The 13,330-nt window shown below is 58.6% G+C and overlaps 1 protein-coding gene across 1 annotated transcript in view; it reads left to right on the forward strand.

Annotated features, from left to right (window-relative positions):
* Window positions 1-13,330, forward strand: part of SRCIN1 (SRC kinase signaling inhibitor 1) — a 68,653-nt gene that overhangs the window by 19,715 nt on the left and 35,608 nt on the right. The window contains exons 3-5 of the mRNA XM_065910900.1: window positions 4,015-4,068; window positions 4,163-4,464; window positions 7,559-7,657. Of these exons, the coding sequence (XP_065766972.1) occupies window positions 4,015-4,068; window positions 4,163-4,464; window positions 7,559-7,657 (455 nt within the window). The remainder of the gene's footprint in view (window positions 1-4,014; window positions 4,069-4,162; window positions 4,465-7,558; window positions 7,658-13,330) is intronic.

Consider the following 13,330-nt stretch of genomic DNA (forward strand, 5'->3'; position numbering starts at 1 on the left):
ACCCCAGCTCTGCTTCCCCATCCAGGGTCTCCCACTTTCCCCCTGCATCCCCTGTCTCTCACCCTGCCCCAGTAGAATCCAGTCTGCTTACCGTCTTCAGGCCTCCCTGTCCCATCTGCCTCCCCAGGTGCCCCCACCCACAAGACCCCTGCCAGATAGATCCCTCAGCAGCCTCTGCCGGTGAACAGAAGCATCGATCTGCTCAGGGCCACTGCTACCCAGAGCCACTGCTGGCTAGATTGGAATCGATCTCCTTGGCTTTTCACCAGGCTGCTCTGTCTGGGGAGGGTCAGGGCCACTTGAGGCCTTGGTGGTGGCTGAAGCAGGTCTGGGGCAATGGGAAGGCTGTCCTGCTGTCCCGACAGCCCACATGCCAGGAATGTCTTTAATTCAAAACAATGTGCTTTCTCCTCATTGTCTTGCCAGCTTCTCACCCACTGCCCAGGAGGGGGATTTAGAAATGTTGTCCCCATTTTACAGATTAGTACCCTCAGGCTCTGAGAGAGAAGAGGCTTTTAGAATGGAGAACTAAAAGAATGGCTAACCTGGGACCCCTCAGAGGAAGAGCTGACTCTAAACCAAGGAGGTCTCTGGTCTGGGCTTTTGTTCTCCCAGTGTTGTGACCTCGGGCGCCCGGGGCTGAGGTAAATTCTTACCTGAGCCCTCTGAGCCCCCAAGGGTGGCGCCCCAACCAAGAATCCCAGGCCAGTTGTCTCAGTCTACTGGGGCCCCACAGAGAGGAGAGAACTCTGCACAGAGCAGGGAGCTAGGACTCCTGGGTCAGGCAGCTACCTCACCTCTTTCCCTGAGTTTCTTTGTTAAGCCAAGGATCTCAAAGGTTCTTAGTTTTCAGAAGAGTCTAAATATTTCAAATCAAAGCCCCACCTCCCCTCCGAGACAGCCCGTTGTCTCTCCTACTTCCTCTTCTCCCCCGCCACCCCCAGAATCCAGGTCCTGCCTCACCCATGACCCTGCACGCACCTGCCAGTGTCCGGGCACCTGAGACTGAGCCCTGTCGTGGAGGAGGCAGGGAGGAGTTGGTCCTTGCTCCGCTGTCTCTGGGCCTGCTCAGCGGCCTCCTCCCTATCCCCAGCGCCATCCATTGCTGTGAGGTTTACGGGGCTGTAGTCATCCATAGGGCTGTGGGCACACGTTCACTGTCTGCAGCCTCAGCCTCCCCGCTGCCTGCTCTGACAGCCCGGACCCGTACCTGCCAGCCCCACCTCGGCCCCTTTAATCAACCTGGGAGAGCCTGGATGACCCTGGACCTCCCCACCGTCCCTGCTTCTCTCAGGCTGGCATACTGCCTGCCCCACCTGTGTGCACTGAGACCCCGCCCCCAGGAGCCAGGGAAGGGCCCTGGCATAGAAGCCAGGGAAGGACGCTGGCACAGCTCCCCAGAAGCTGGCACAGAGGGTGCAGGTGGGCATGAGGAGCTCTTCTGAGTCCAGGGACGTGGAAGGGCAGGAGGGCAGATGAGAACTGACCTTTCCAGTGCACCTAGGTAGCCAGAGCCCTAGGTGGCACGGTGAGCCTGGTTGGCTGGCGCAGGCGGGTGGGGGGCGCCCTCTGGCTCAGGCAGGGCTCAAGCTGGGCTTGAAAGCTGGGCTTCCAGCAGTGAGGCTATAGGCAGAATCCACCCCACACTGGGCAAAGGAAGATAACAAAGTAAGTATCCAGGGCGCTCCGCCATGGAGGGTCTCTTCCAGCTCAGCAGTGTCCCATGAGGTAGCAATCCTCCTGTTGGTGGTGAGGGTGAGTGGAAGACAGAGTTTAAGGGTCATGGGAGGCAATCCCCTGACTCTGGTTGGGGCTATTTTTCCAGCACCCAGAGTACCAACCCCCCGTCCTGGCCCTCCTTCTTCTGGATGATTTTCAGGTCACTTCTTCCCAGCCATATTCACTGGCCACCATGGGTTGCCACTAGTGCCTCAAGAGCAAGGGCTGGGTCCCCATCAAGATGGCCCTGGGGCTCCCAGCCTCAACCAGGTGCCAGCTTCAGGAATTTTCTCGCGAACTTTCATACTGTATTAATACAAACTCAATTTGTTCTTCGTTAACTCACTTTGAATTTAATGCATTCACTTAAAAGGAAACCTTAGCTCACTGCCATCCCAAGGAATGATACCCATGAAATCAGGAGTTGGGCCTTCTTGTTTTTGTTTTTGTTTTTAAATCCTTGAAAATAAAAATAGAACTATTAATCTCTGAAGCAGCATTCCTCCCATAGTCATCTCTTGAGTGTCTGGACCTCACTTTGGGGAGCACAACCAAGGGACAGATATCTGGGGGAGGGAGGGACCCCAGACCCAGCACCAGGGTGGGGAGACAGCAGATAAACAAGGAGTGCCAGTGGTGTCATTGTTCCAGCGGTAAACAGCTGTCATCTGGCTGGAAGGCGTGGCGAGAAGGGGTGAGGTGAATCTAATAAATATTGGAGTCAAAGCTGGCCTCTACCACTTACTGCAGATTTGGGCATGTCACTGCACTTCACTGACCTCAACAGTCCCATCTCTGAAATGGGACTACAGTAATACACCCACAGCGGTGCAGCGAGGTTTGAAGGCCATGATAACTGATCAGTCAGACCCTTGGAAACTTCAGCGCGCTGGGTCTCTGGGAGCCGTTCTTCCCTTGGTTTGGGTGGGAGGTGCTGGGTCGCCTGGGTGTCTGTCCCGGAGATCTACACGCCTCGGCCACATCCAGGGAGGAGTGTGTGTGTGTGTTGGGCAAAGGGTGGCTTTCCCTGGAACGTGGCTGAATGTCCTCTTGCCTCCTGTGGTGGACAGGAGGGGCCTGAGGAACAGTGGATGTGTGGAGGGAGGGGGCCAAGAGAGGTTGCGCTGGAGGGAACCTGGCCAGGTGCCAGAATCCTCAGCGCCCCCACTTGTGCCCCCATCGGCCCCTGCATTGGGCTGCCGGTGTCTGCTACAGTGCCGGCTGCTTTCAAACCGAGGCACCCTGAGGGTTTCACCTTTGAGGCTAGTGAATTGTGAGGCTGGGGTTATGCCGGGAAAACCGTGTTTGTCTGCTAAGTGGATGATTTCTGGAAATGAGGGAGGGCAAATTCGTGTTGTGACCAGGAATATGGCTCAAGTAAACCCCAGCAGTTCCTCCCATCCCTGGTGTGGGTGACACCTTGGAACCACCGTCCCTGCTGGGCTATGGGAAGGTCAGCATGGAGGCTGGAGGGTGGGAGACCGCAGAACTGGGCCTGGGGAGGCCAGGGGAGGGCTCAGGGCTGGTGGGCAAGTGGGGACGGGCTTCAGAGTTCTGCATGGAGACCTCAACCCCCGGCCTTCTCTTTTTTTCGCTTCTGTACTGTCCTTTGTCCCCTGTGCGTCCCTTATAGGTCTTGAACTTGTGTGTGTTGGGAGGGAGACTGAAGGAAGGGAGGGGGTGGGGAGGGTCCCAGCGGGGAAAGCTTGAGCTGTTCTGTCTGCTTTCTTTGAGTTTGTCCCCAATCCATCTCTCACTGTCTTCTCTGTGCCCAGCCTCTCCTGTCTGTCTGTCTGTCTGTCTTGGGGATGGGAAGGAAAAAGGTGGTCCCAAGCCCCAGACCCTGGACCTGCATCTTCTTCAAGTGTGATTTTTGCCCTCATCCCCCCCCCCCCCATTGTTTCCTAGTCCTGGCCCTTTTCCAAGCCGACTCCCAGCCTAAAGACAAGTGTGTCCTAGACATGCTAGTCTGAGGGAGGAGGTTAGCCTCCACCCCACTCCCAAGAGGATGCTCTTGAAAGAAAGACAGTGCAGGTTCCTTTCCACAGTTTGCAGGAAGCATCTAAAAGGAACCCCGCTTCCCTCCCCTGTTCACCCCAGCTTAAGGAAGGAGGAAGGGGATGTGCGGCTGGGAGAGGTGCCCAGGACCCCTGTTCCCAGCCCCTTCTTGGCTCCTAAGGCCAGCACCTAACCCGCATCATTATCCTCCAAACCCTGCAGAAGAGCAAAAAGCTGGACACTGCCTTTGCCCCCCAGCCGTCTTGCTTGCCCCCGTTCTGCCTCTTCTGTTCCTAGTGCCTGTCGGGCAGTCCCTGCTTCACCCCAGGGGCCTCTTGCCGCCCTCCTTAGGTCAGCCCCTCCTCGCAGTGACCCCAGTGGGGGATGGGCAGTCCCAGGCCGAGCACGCACCGTGACCCCGCCGAACCCCCTCTCCCCCTCGCAGATCCGGAGCGGAGCAGCCCCCCCATGCTGTCTGCAGACGATGCCGAGTACCCGCGGGAGTACCGGACCCTGGGGGGCGGGGGCGGCGGGGGCAGCGGGGGCCGGCGCTTCTCCAACGTGGGGCTGGTGCACACGTCCGAGCGGCGGCACACGGTGATCGCCGCCCAGAGCCTGGAGGCGCTCAGCGGGCTCCAGAAGGCGGATGCCGACCGCAAGCGCGATGCCTTCATGGACCACCTGAAGAGCAAGTACCCGCAGCATGCCCTAGCCCTGCGGGGTCAGCAAGACAGGATGCGGGAGCAGGTGAGTGGGGCCGGCCGCGGGCTGGGGAGGGGGTCTGCCTTGTGCGCCCCTGACGCCAGGCTCTTCCTGATTCTGAGACGCCTCTGGGGCAGAGTAGGGGATGCGGAAGTCTGCCGGTTGGCTCTGGGGAACCTGGGGAGGAAGGGGGTGGGGGCTCAGCGCCCAGACCTCTGCCTGCAGGCTTGGAATTTGGAGCATGGGACTGGGCAGAGAAAGCCCAGCCTCCAACTGGGGCTGGTGGACTGAGAAGGAAGGCTGTTTGGGAGCTCAAGAGAGTGGTGGGAAGAAGGGATCGCCTCCAGGGCTGACTGTTCTGGGTCTGAGAATCCATCCGGTGCTGGAGTACCTTGGGGTGGGCACCTCTGTGATATGGTCCCTAAGGGAAGGTCAGGCCTTGGGAGCTTCAGAAGGCTGGGTCTGCTGTGCCCCGAAAGAGCCCAGAATTCCTGGTGCCTTTCCCTCCTCCCCCATTCTTCAGCTGTTCCTTCCCCCAAGACTTGCTGGGTGAGTTTGAACTAGAGGACTCCCCACTCTGCCTTGTTTCTCTCCTGCCATCAGTAAGCCTTAGAGGGGAGTCGGGACTCCAGCTCCCCTGGTCCAGGACTCGTCTCCTTCTACATGAGGTGCGATGTTTCCTTTGTGAAGCTCTCCCAGATCCTTGGTTCCTGGATGTATCTCTGCATCCGAGTAAGGCCTTCTTGTCTGCAAGGAAGTTCTTTCTTGGGACTGGAGAGTCCCACAATGGTGCGGGGCCTTGACAGCTGCTGCGTGTTGGTTGTTGAGACTCAGGCGTTATCTACTCTGGGGAAGAGTGGAGGGAAAGGGAATTGTTTCCATCAGCACACAAGCATCCTTTCAGCCAAGCGTTGGGGTGTCAGTCCCTGCTCCCACAGATGTCTGGCTCTGTCCGCCTTTCCAAGTACTGCTGGGCGTGGCTGGGTAGGGGGAAGACTGTGCCCACCTCCATCTTCACTGCAGGGAACAAAGATACATTGGAGCATATCTCATACCTTATCTGCCTCTCATACCACCTCCAGTTCTGTCCAACCTTTACCTTTTCCCATCTCCAGAGCACTCCCGGGAGCAGAGTTCCAACTGGGATAAGGGAGAGTTGCAGATGAAGGCGATCAGGCCTTCCCCTTCAGGGGTCCCTCTCAGTGGATTCCTTCTGCTGCTCTGACTTAGGAGGAGGGGGCAAGGCCCTTTGTGATCTAGATGGGGTGAAACTTAAGTATAAGGAGCACAGTCAGTCGGAAGAGGGTTTGGAGGAAGGGAGATCAGGTGGACAGCCCTCGTCAGGGAAGGCTTCATGGAGGAAGAGGTACTTAAACTAAGCTTAGAAGGATGAAAAGGGTCTGAATGGTCACGGAGGAGGAGAACAGTTTTAGGAGGTAGGAAGATGGGAGGTGAGTATAGATCTGAGTTGCTTTGGGGACTGGCATAGAGGTCCAACAGGCTGATGCAGAAAGCTCAGGGTGGGAGGCTGTGGGAGGTGTGGGGGGCAGATGGTGGAGACTAGGAGGGCCATGGTTGTTTTTAGATGGTGAATAGGAGGGGGCAGGGGGAGTGTCTGGAGGCAGGGGCAGAAAAGCAGGAAGAGAGTGTGTTAGGGAGGATGAAGGGAAAGGGATGGGGTGGGGGTGGGGTGGAAGGAAGATGAACAAGGCTTGTTTGCTGTCTGGATCCAGAAGGCAAAGATAGAAAAACCTGGGTGATAGGGAGATGGTGGTGGTGCTTAGGGGGAAATAAAATGGTTGGGAGGGAAATATTTGAGAGGGTGAGGGACTGGAAGAGGGGAGATGAGTTAGAGGGGGCATAGGAGTGTTTCACCGGGATGTCTGTTTAAGCACTGAATATACAACTCAAGACTCTAGAAAGGGGGTTGAGCATGAGGTGGGCAGAAATGGAAGTGGGACTTGGGATAAGTGTAGTCACCAAGGCAGAATGGAGTCTGAGAAGAGAGAGGGCTCAGGATGGATGGGAAGAGGGGAGGGACCAGGAATGTCCTATATCCCCAAGGAAGGGGAGGAAGGCCCAGCAGGAGGGCCCCCTGCACTTCTGAAGTCTGGAAACAGCCCTTGGGACCAGCCAGGATCTGTGGATCCACAGGGTATAGAGAACTCCTTTCTCGAGCTATGATGATGTAACGGGCAGTGTCAGGGGTTGGAGGTGGTGAGGGAACAAGACTCCTGGGCTGCAGACCTGTCTGGGGAGGTCTGGCCAGAAAAAAAACATGAAGACAGACTGGATGGCAGCCTCAAGGGACAGCAGGCCTGGGAGAGAGGATGTGGGCATGTTTGAGAGCCTCCTATGTGTCTGACACGTTCACTGGCACAGAGCAGGCGCTCAGTAAATACTTAGTAGATGAATCAAAGCACAGCCACTCACAAATTCATTCATTTATTCCTTCACTCTTTCATTCCCTGCCATGCGTGTAAGTGGGTAGGATCTACCGACGTTTCACTTACATCTAGTGCTCAGTGCCTAAGCCTAGCTGGGGCTCAGTACATGTTTGTGGGGTGACCGAATGAGAGACGGACGACTTTGAGGATGCTGAGGGGGAAGAGGGCCTAGAGGAACCAGGAAGGGATGGGTTTCCAGTCTCAGGTGTGGTGTGGGAGAAGAAAGCGGTCTCCCTGAGATGGGGGGAGGAAGGCGGTGCTGCAGGGCAGGGGTACACTGGGGTGAGGCCCCCTCCTTCCCACCTCTGTGGGGTAGGAGGTGACAGCTTCAGCCAGGAGGGAGTGAAGAGCTGGAAGAGGGGAGAGGTGAGGGGCAGCTCCCTTGCAGAATGTCCAGAGAGGCAGTGAAGAATTGACGAACAGGACTTCAGGAGTATCTGTTGGGGAAGGCTTTGCCCTGGGCTCAGAGAGCCTCCAACCGGGGGCTTCTGGAGAGAAAGACCCGGAAACAGCTGGAGGGCCCTAGTTAGAGGCATAGACTTGGTAAGGGACTAGCCAGTGTTGCAGGGTCCCTCTGCAGTGTGAGCTCAGCGCCAAACTGGCCCCCGGAACTCCCCGCCCTGCCCGTCCCAGTGCCCCAGCGGCTCCTGCCCGCTCCCCCTAATGGGGTGTCCCCCGCTTCGCACACACAGGTTGGCGGCTGGACCGTGGACCCCGTGTGCCTTCTCAGCTCCCTCTGCTCCCACCTCCACGGCGACTCCGCCCCCTCCGGGGCTGGCCAGCCGGCCCAGGTGAGTCACCCGCCTCCTCCCACCCCCCAAACCCATGGCAGACTTGGGCTTTGGGGAGGATATTTTTTGGGAAAGGGGAGATCCAGGATTTTAATTTTGCACCCCTTGCTCTTATATGGAGCCCGCATTTTCAGAAGACTCCTATGCCCTGTACTCTCCCCTGATAGTCTAATTCCTACCGTTCCCGCCCCACAGGGAAAGGGAAAGTGTTAGTCACTCAGTCGTGTCTGATTCTTTGCGACCCCATGGACTGTAGCCCACCAGGCTCCTCTGTCCGTGGAATTTTCCAGCAAGAATACTGGAGCAGGTTGCCATTTCCTTCTCCAATTACCTCCCCAAACCTGTGCCAAAGCTTGGCTCTGGGGAAAGAATTTTTTTGAGGGGTATTTCCTCAAATTAAAAAAAAAAGTTTTTTTTTTTTTTTTTAATTCTTCTCTCTTTTAAACTGGAGTATGTCTCTCCTACCCTCCCCCACTGGTTTTCAGGAATCTCTCGTGCCCAGTTCCCACCCCACTGCAGACCATCTCATTTCTCTATCCCCACCCGCCCTCCATCTCTGAGCAGACCCAGCCTTTCCTGATGTCTCATCAGCAGGAAGTCCTTCATGATGTCTTTCTGTCACCCCTCTCGCTACGTCCGATGCTTAATTTCAAAATTTGAAGACAACCTTGGCATCTAGCCACTTGTTCTGAACTGATTGCCTGGTTCTTCATCATGCCTCAGTTTCCCTGATGGGAAGATGGACAGGGACACCCAGAGACAGTATCTTAAGGGCTCGGCCTCCCAGCTCAGGCCTAGACATTTCCGTGGGAGAAAAACAGGCATCTGAAGCCCCAGAGGGGAGGAGGGACCAGAGAGTCAGAGTTGCAACAGGCCAGGGGCAGCCCTGAGGAGGCCTTGACTTGAGGGTGGCAGCGGAGGCACTGTGGCAGAGAATCTAAGAGGGAACCATTTCTCTCCCTTGTGCATCCTTCTTCCTCCCCCTGGAGAAGGGCAGGAAAGAATGAGGAGAAGGAAAAACGTGACAGCCTAGGAAATGGCTCCAGAGCAGGGACTCTTAGCTGTGTATAACTCAAGTCTAGCATGAGATTGGCATGCTTGGCATCACTCACAGGGCACCCAGCCCACTGCCCTTCCTGGCTCTTGGCCCAGTATTGACTGAACTTAGGGACCAGAGGTGTGTCTGCCCCCGAGGCTAGACAGCAAGTGGAATGGACTCATCTAGAGTGGTCACATGTGCGATAGAGGTCAGACTGGGACAGGGATGGGGATGAGGTGTGAGCCCCAAATGGAGCAGATGGAATGTCTTGAGTTGGAGTGGTGGAGGGAAGTGAGGCTGGATTTGGTGAACTTGGTGTCCCAGGTTATGGGGCCCCAGGCCTGTCCACATCTGGAATCTACTCTGTTGGAGGGAAGGGGAGAGCTTGAAGGGGTCTTCACCCCCAGGGCTTTGAAGTACAGAGAACAGTGGCCGTGCACAGGATCTTGTCATCACTTTATACCTAGTCCTTATTGAACTTCTCTTTCTGGATGGCTGTGTCTGAGGCCCCTTTTTGTGAAGTGCAGGACCAGAGACGTTCAGCAAATGCCAGAGTCACACAGTCGAGCAGGATCAGATGTCACCGAGGACATTTAGGCATCCTAGGTCGCCCAGGCTTGGCTCGGAATTGAATCACTGGAGAGCTAGAAGGGTCACGGTGCACCGCGGAGACCCTGGTGGGGAGAGGCTGTAAGCTCAGAGGGTGGCGGGTCCGGAGACCGGCCACTCTCCTCCCCGCCACTCTAGGCCAGATCGTTAGGGATGGAGGCCTGAAGAAGACCCTGGGAGGACCCGAAGGCCAGATTCCAAGTCGCAGCCCCTCCCCCGCTTCCACTAAGCTGTCTAACCTCCCTCTCTCTTGCTGCAACCCGAGTCCCGGGCGGCGGGCCGGCGTATCGGGTGACCGCGGCGACGCAGCCACCAGCCTCCGCCGTTCCTCGGCGGGCCTGCGCCGGCGGGGCCGCGCCGGGGAGGGGGCCGGGGAGAGGATGTGCTCGGCGGCGCGCCGTGCCGCGCCAGGTGGAGTCGCGGTTACCGGGGCGACCGGGGCCCGGGCCGGCTCGGCGGCGGCGGCTCTCGCATTGCAGCAAAGGGCACCGGCGGCGGCGGCTGCGGAGGCGGCCGGGGGAGGGGAGAGCCCGGGTGGGTGGGAGTAGGGGGCCGCCCTCCCTCCCCCTGCCCGACGCGCGACCTGGGGCTGGGGGCCCCCGGCGCATACACCTGTGGCCGCAGGTAAGGGGGAGCGGCTGCGGGGGCCGCGGTCGCCGCCTCGGGTTCCGCGGGGCGGGGGCGCGGAGACGGGAGGCCCTCCCACCCGGCTCGGAGGGGCGGTCTGGGGCTGGGGGTGCGCAGGCCGCTGAGGTTCCCGATCCCTGAGAAACGCCCCCTCCCCTCCCCCATCGCGTTCGCCGCTTTCCGCAGGGGACCGGCCCCTACCCCGACGTGCGGCTGGCGCCCCCTCCCCCAGCCTCAGAAAGTCATGACCTTTCCGGGGTGCGCCCTCGCCTCCGGTTCAGCGCCGGTCCCGCAGCACCACCACCCCCGCCCCCCACCCACACTCTGCATGGGGAAGGGGCAGGAGGCGGCCGCGTTCACAGGGGAGTCAGGCACGTGCGTCGCGGTGAGAGGCTGGAGCCCTGGCGGTGGGGGGGGTGCGTTAAGGAACCCCAGCCTGGGACGGGGTGGGGGGCGAGTGTTTACGTGGACGCGTGTTCACTGGAGTTAGGAGGTGGGTGTGTGCGCCGGTGCACGCGGAGCCAGGGGACTGGAGCTAGGGTCCGACCCATAGGGTGCCCTCCCTCTCCCGAGGCTGCGCGGTCGTTGGGGCTGGAGGTCAGGGAGGGGTAATGCACTCACCTAGCCTGCAGGGGACATCTGCCCAGGGGAGGGGAAAGATCTCAGCTGGCGGGGCTGAAGCTCCCAGGGGACAGGGCCCCGCCCTCCCAGGGAAGGAGTTGGGGAGAAAGGACCAGCTGCAGGGGGAGGGAAGAACCACCCCCACCCCCACCACCCCACCAAGGGTGCCTAGGGTGGAGGAGGCAGGATGTTAACTCCTAACCCCCCCGGAGGGAAGAAGTTGGTTCCTCTTCTCACCTGGGAGTTTGAGGACCCACTGGCACTGCTTCCTTGGGTCTCCAGGAATCTCCTTTCCCATATTACTGAAAGCCTGGTCCCTACAGAATGGATGGTTGACTTCCATATTATCCCCTTAGAACCCTCTCATTTTGCTCCTGCTCCCCTAAGACTCTTCCCTACATGTGATGACCCTCAAGTGGCTTTCCTGTGCAATCCTTCCTTTTTTCCACAGTCTCACTGTCCTCTGGAAAGGTGAGACACCCCCTTTCTGAGTCTGGGGGAGGGAGACAGCTTTACCCTTGGGTTGGGGAGCCAGCTCTCTCTGGGCCCTTCCTGCCCCCTGTCTTCCTTCCAGGGGTTTCTGGTGCTGGGCAGTTCCCAGGGAAAAGACCTAGAAGGCTGAGCAGTGCAGGGTGCCAGGAGATGGAGAGTGGTGCCAGGGAAGGGCATGCAGAGATGCACCACCCCACCCCCCTGCCCATGGCTGGTCCAGAGTTCTTGGCAATGATTTGTGGCCAAATATTTGTTGAGAGGGCCTCTTACACCAGGCACCGTGTGGGGCAGGGCAGGAGGAGCTGACACCAGGAAGAGGGTGAGGAGGAAAGGGTGCTGACAACTGCATGAGGAGAGTCCTACCTTCGCAAACAGGAGGAGCCTCTGCTCCTCTCAGTCACCCAAGGCTGTCCCAGGGGGTTAATACCCTGGAAAGAGACAGACAAGGATGCACGACATCCCCAAGGCCCCCTCCCTACTACGATTTTCCCCTCCAAGGACACTGAGTTGCCAGGAGACTGTCTCACCCTAGTGAGGACACCCTGAGAGGACCATCCTTCCCACTTTCCAGGGGGGACGGAGGGGCAGCATTCTGCGTGCCCTACGAGCCAGCGCCCCGAGTCCCGGCACTCTGGTCCCAGCCTCACTCCAAGTTCGCCAGCACAAAGACAGCTACTCTTCCCTCTGCCCGCTAGTGGGGCTTGGCTGGCCCATCCTGTGGCCCTGGTGCCACCCAGGCCTCTCCCCTGGGCCCAGCTGGTGATGTCTCCAGGTCTGAGTGCCCCAGGGATGTGCCTAGCGGTGCCTGAGGCAGGCCCATGTTGGGGGCCCACCTAACATGGCTGCAGCCGGGACCCACCCCTCTTCCACTCCCAGAGATGTGAGGTGGGCACCAGTCACATACTGAGCCTGGTGTGTTGACTTTTGGGGCTGGGTGGGGGAGGGGCATTTCCTGCTTCTTTTGAATCAGGACACATGATTGTCCTACCTGACACATGGTCTGGGACATCACAGGCCTGGTACAGTGGCTGTGGTGGCCAGAGGCACCGTGACCCGGCTAGTGGGGGGAGGGAGGCATGCGACTCTCTCTTTGTGTGTGTGCATAGTATGTGTGTGTGTGGCTTTGTGTGTCTCTGCAGTTGTTGTGTATGCGTATGTATATGTGTGAGTGGGCATCCCTGTCTCTGTGTGTTTCCATGGCTCCCTCGGGGCTAGGGCTGGGGTGGGAGGTGTGCCTCTGTGATTCTGCTTGTAGAAGTGTGTGTGAGCAGGTCAGTGTCTGGTGCAGGGTGGGGGTGGGAATAGGCTGTGCATGTTTGTATGGTTGGGGTTGGTCCACCTATGGATATCTCCGTCTGAGTTTCTGTGGTTCAGACTGTGGCCGGCTCTTCTCCGAGTGTTTCTGTCCCTTTGTGGGTGTGTCTGTTGCTCTGGGTGTGTTTGTGGTGAGGTTCTCATGGGAGGTTGTCTGAGAGTCTGTACACAGCTCCGTGGGTGGTCTGTGTGCACACCGGGGACGTGCAGCTGGATGAGGGACGGCGGCCTTCTCTGCAGAGCCGTCCATCACCACTGGGGCTGCAGACATGACTCTCATCATAAACCTTCCCTTGCCCTCTGCCTGGCTCTGCCTCCCCGTCGCAACCTCTATCACATGTCCACTCCCTCTGCTCCCCCTTCCCTTCCCCAGGCCACGGGCAGCTGTGGCTAGAGCCTGCTATTCTAGCCCCTTGCCCCCCACTCCACTCAGCACCCATGGGTGGAATGTGTCCATAGATGGTTCTAGTTACTGGCGAGGGCACAGACTTCGTTGTCCCCTTCCTCTGTCAGGCATGTGATTATTTTTTTGCATCTCTTGGAGGCAATGCCGGAGGGAGGGGTGGGGCTGTGGCCCAAATGGGATGGTCCTGGTGAGTAACCCTCTTCATCCCAGCCTTAGTGGCATCTTCCCCACCCTAAAGGTCTGAAGCCTCCTCCCAGCAGAATCCCTCTCCAGCTCCTCCCTGCCATGAAGTATTCAGACCCACAGGACACCCCACCGAGGTGCCCTCTGCCATCAGGGAGCCTTGGTGTCCCTCTCCTCTGCCAGCGGCTCTGAGGCCTAGGGAATCTCATCTGCTGGTGCCAGGCACCCCAGGGCCAGGCCATCTGCTGCCTCTGTCTCCCTGCTGAGGCTGGCACCGGTCAGCAGGGTGCCCTCAGCTTTGCCAAGAACCAGCCTAGCCTCAGGGCCACTCCTCCCTGTCCTTAGCCATCTGGAGGGGCCTTCTGGTCTCCGGAGAAGGCAG

This window comes from Muntiacus reevesi, chromosome 18, assembly GCF_963930625.1.
Source record: "Muntiacus reevesi chromosome 18, mMunRee1.1, whole genome shotgun sequence".
NCBI classification, from domain to species: Eukaryota; Metazoa; Chordata; class Mammalia; order Artiodactyla; family Cervidae; genus Muntiacus; species Muntiacus reevesi.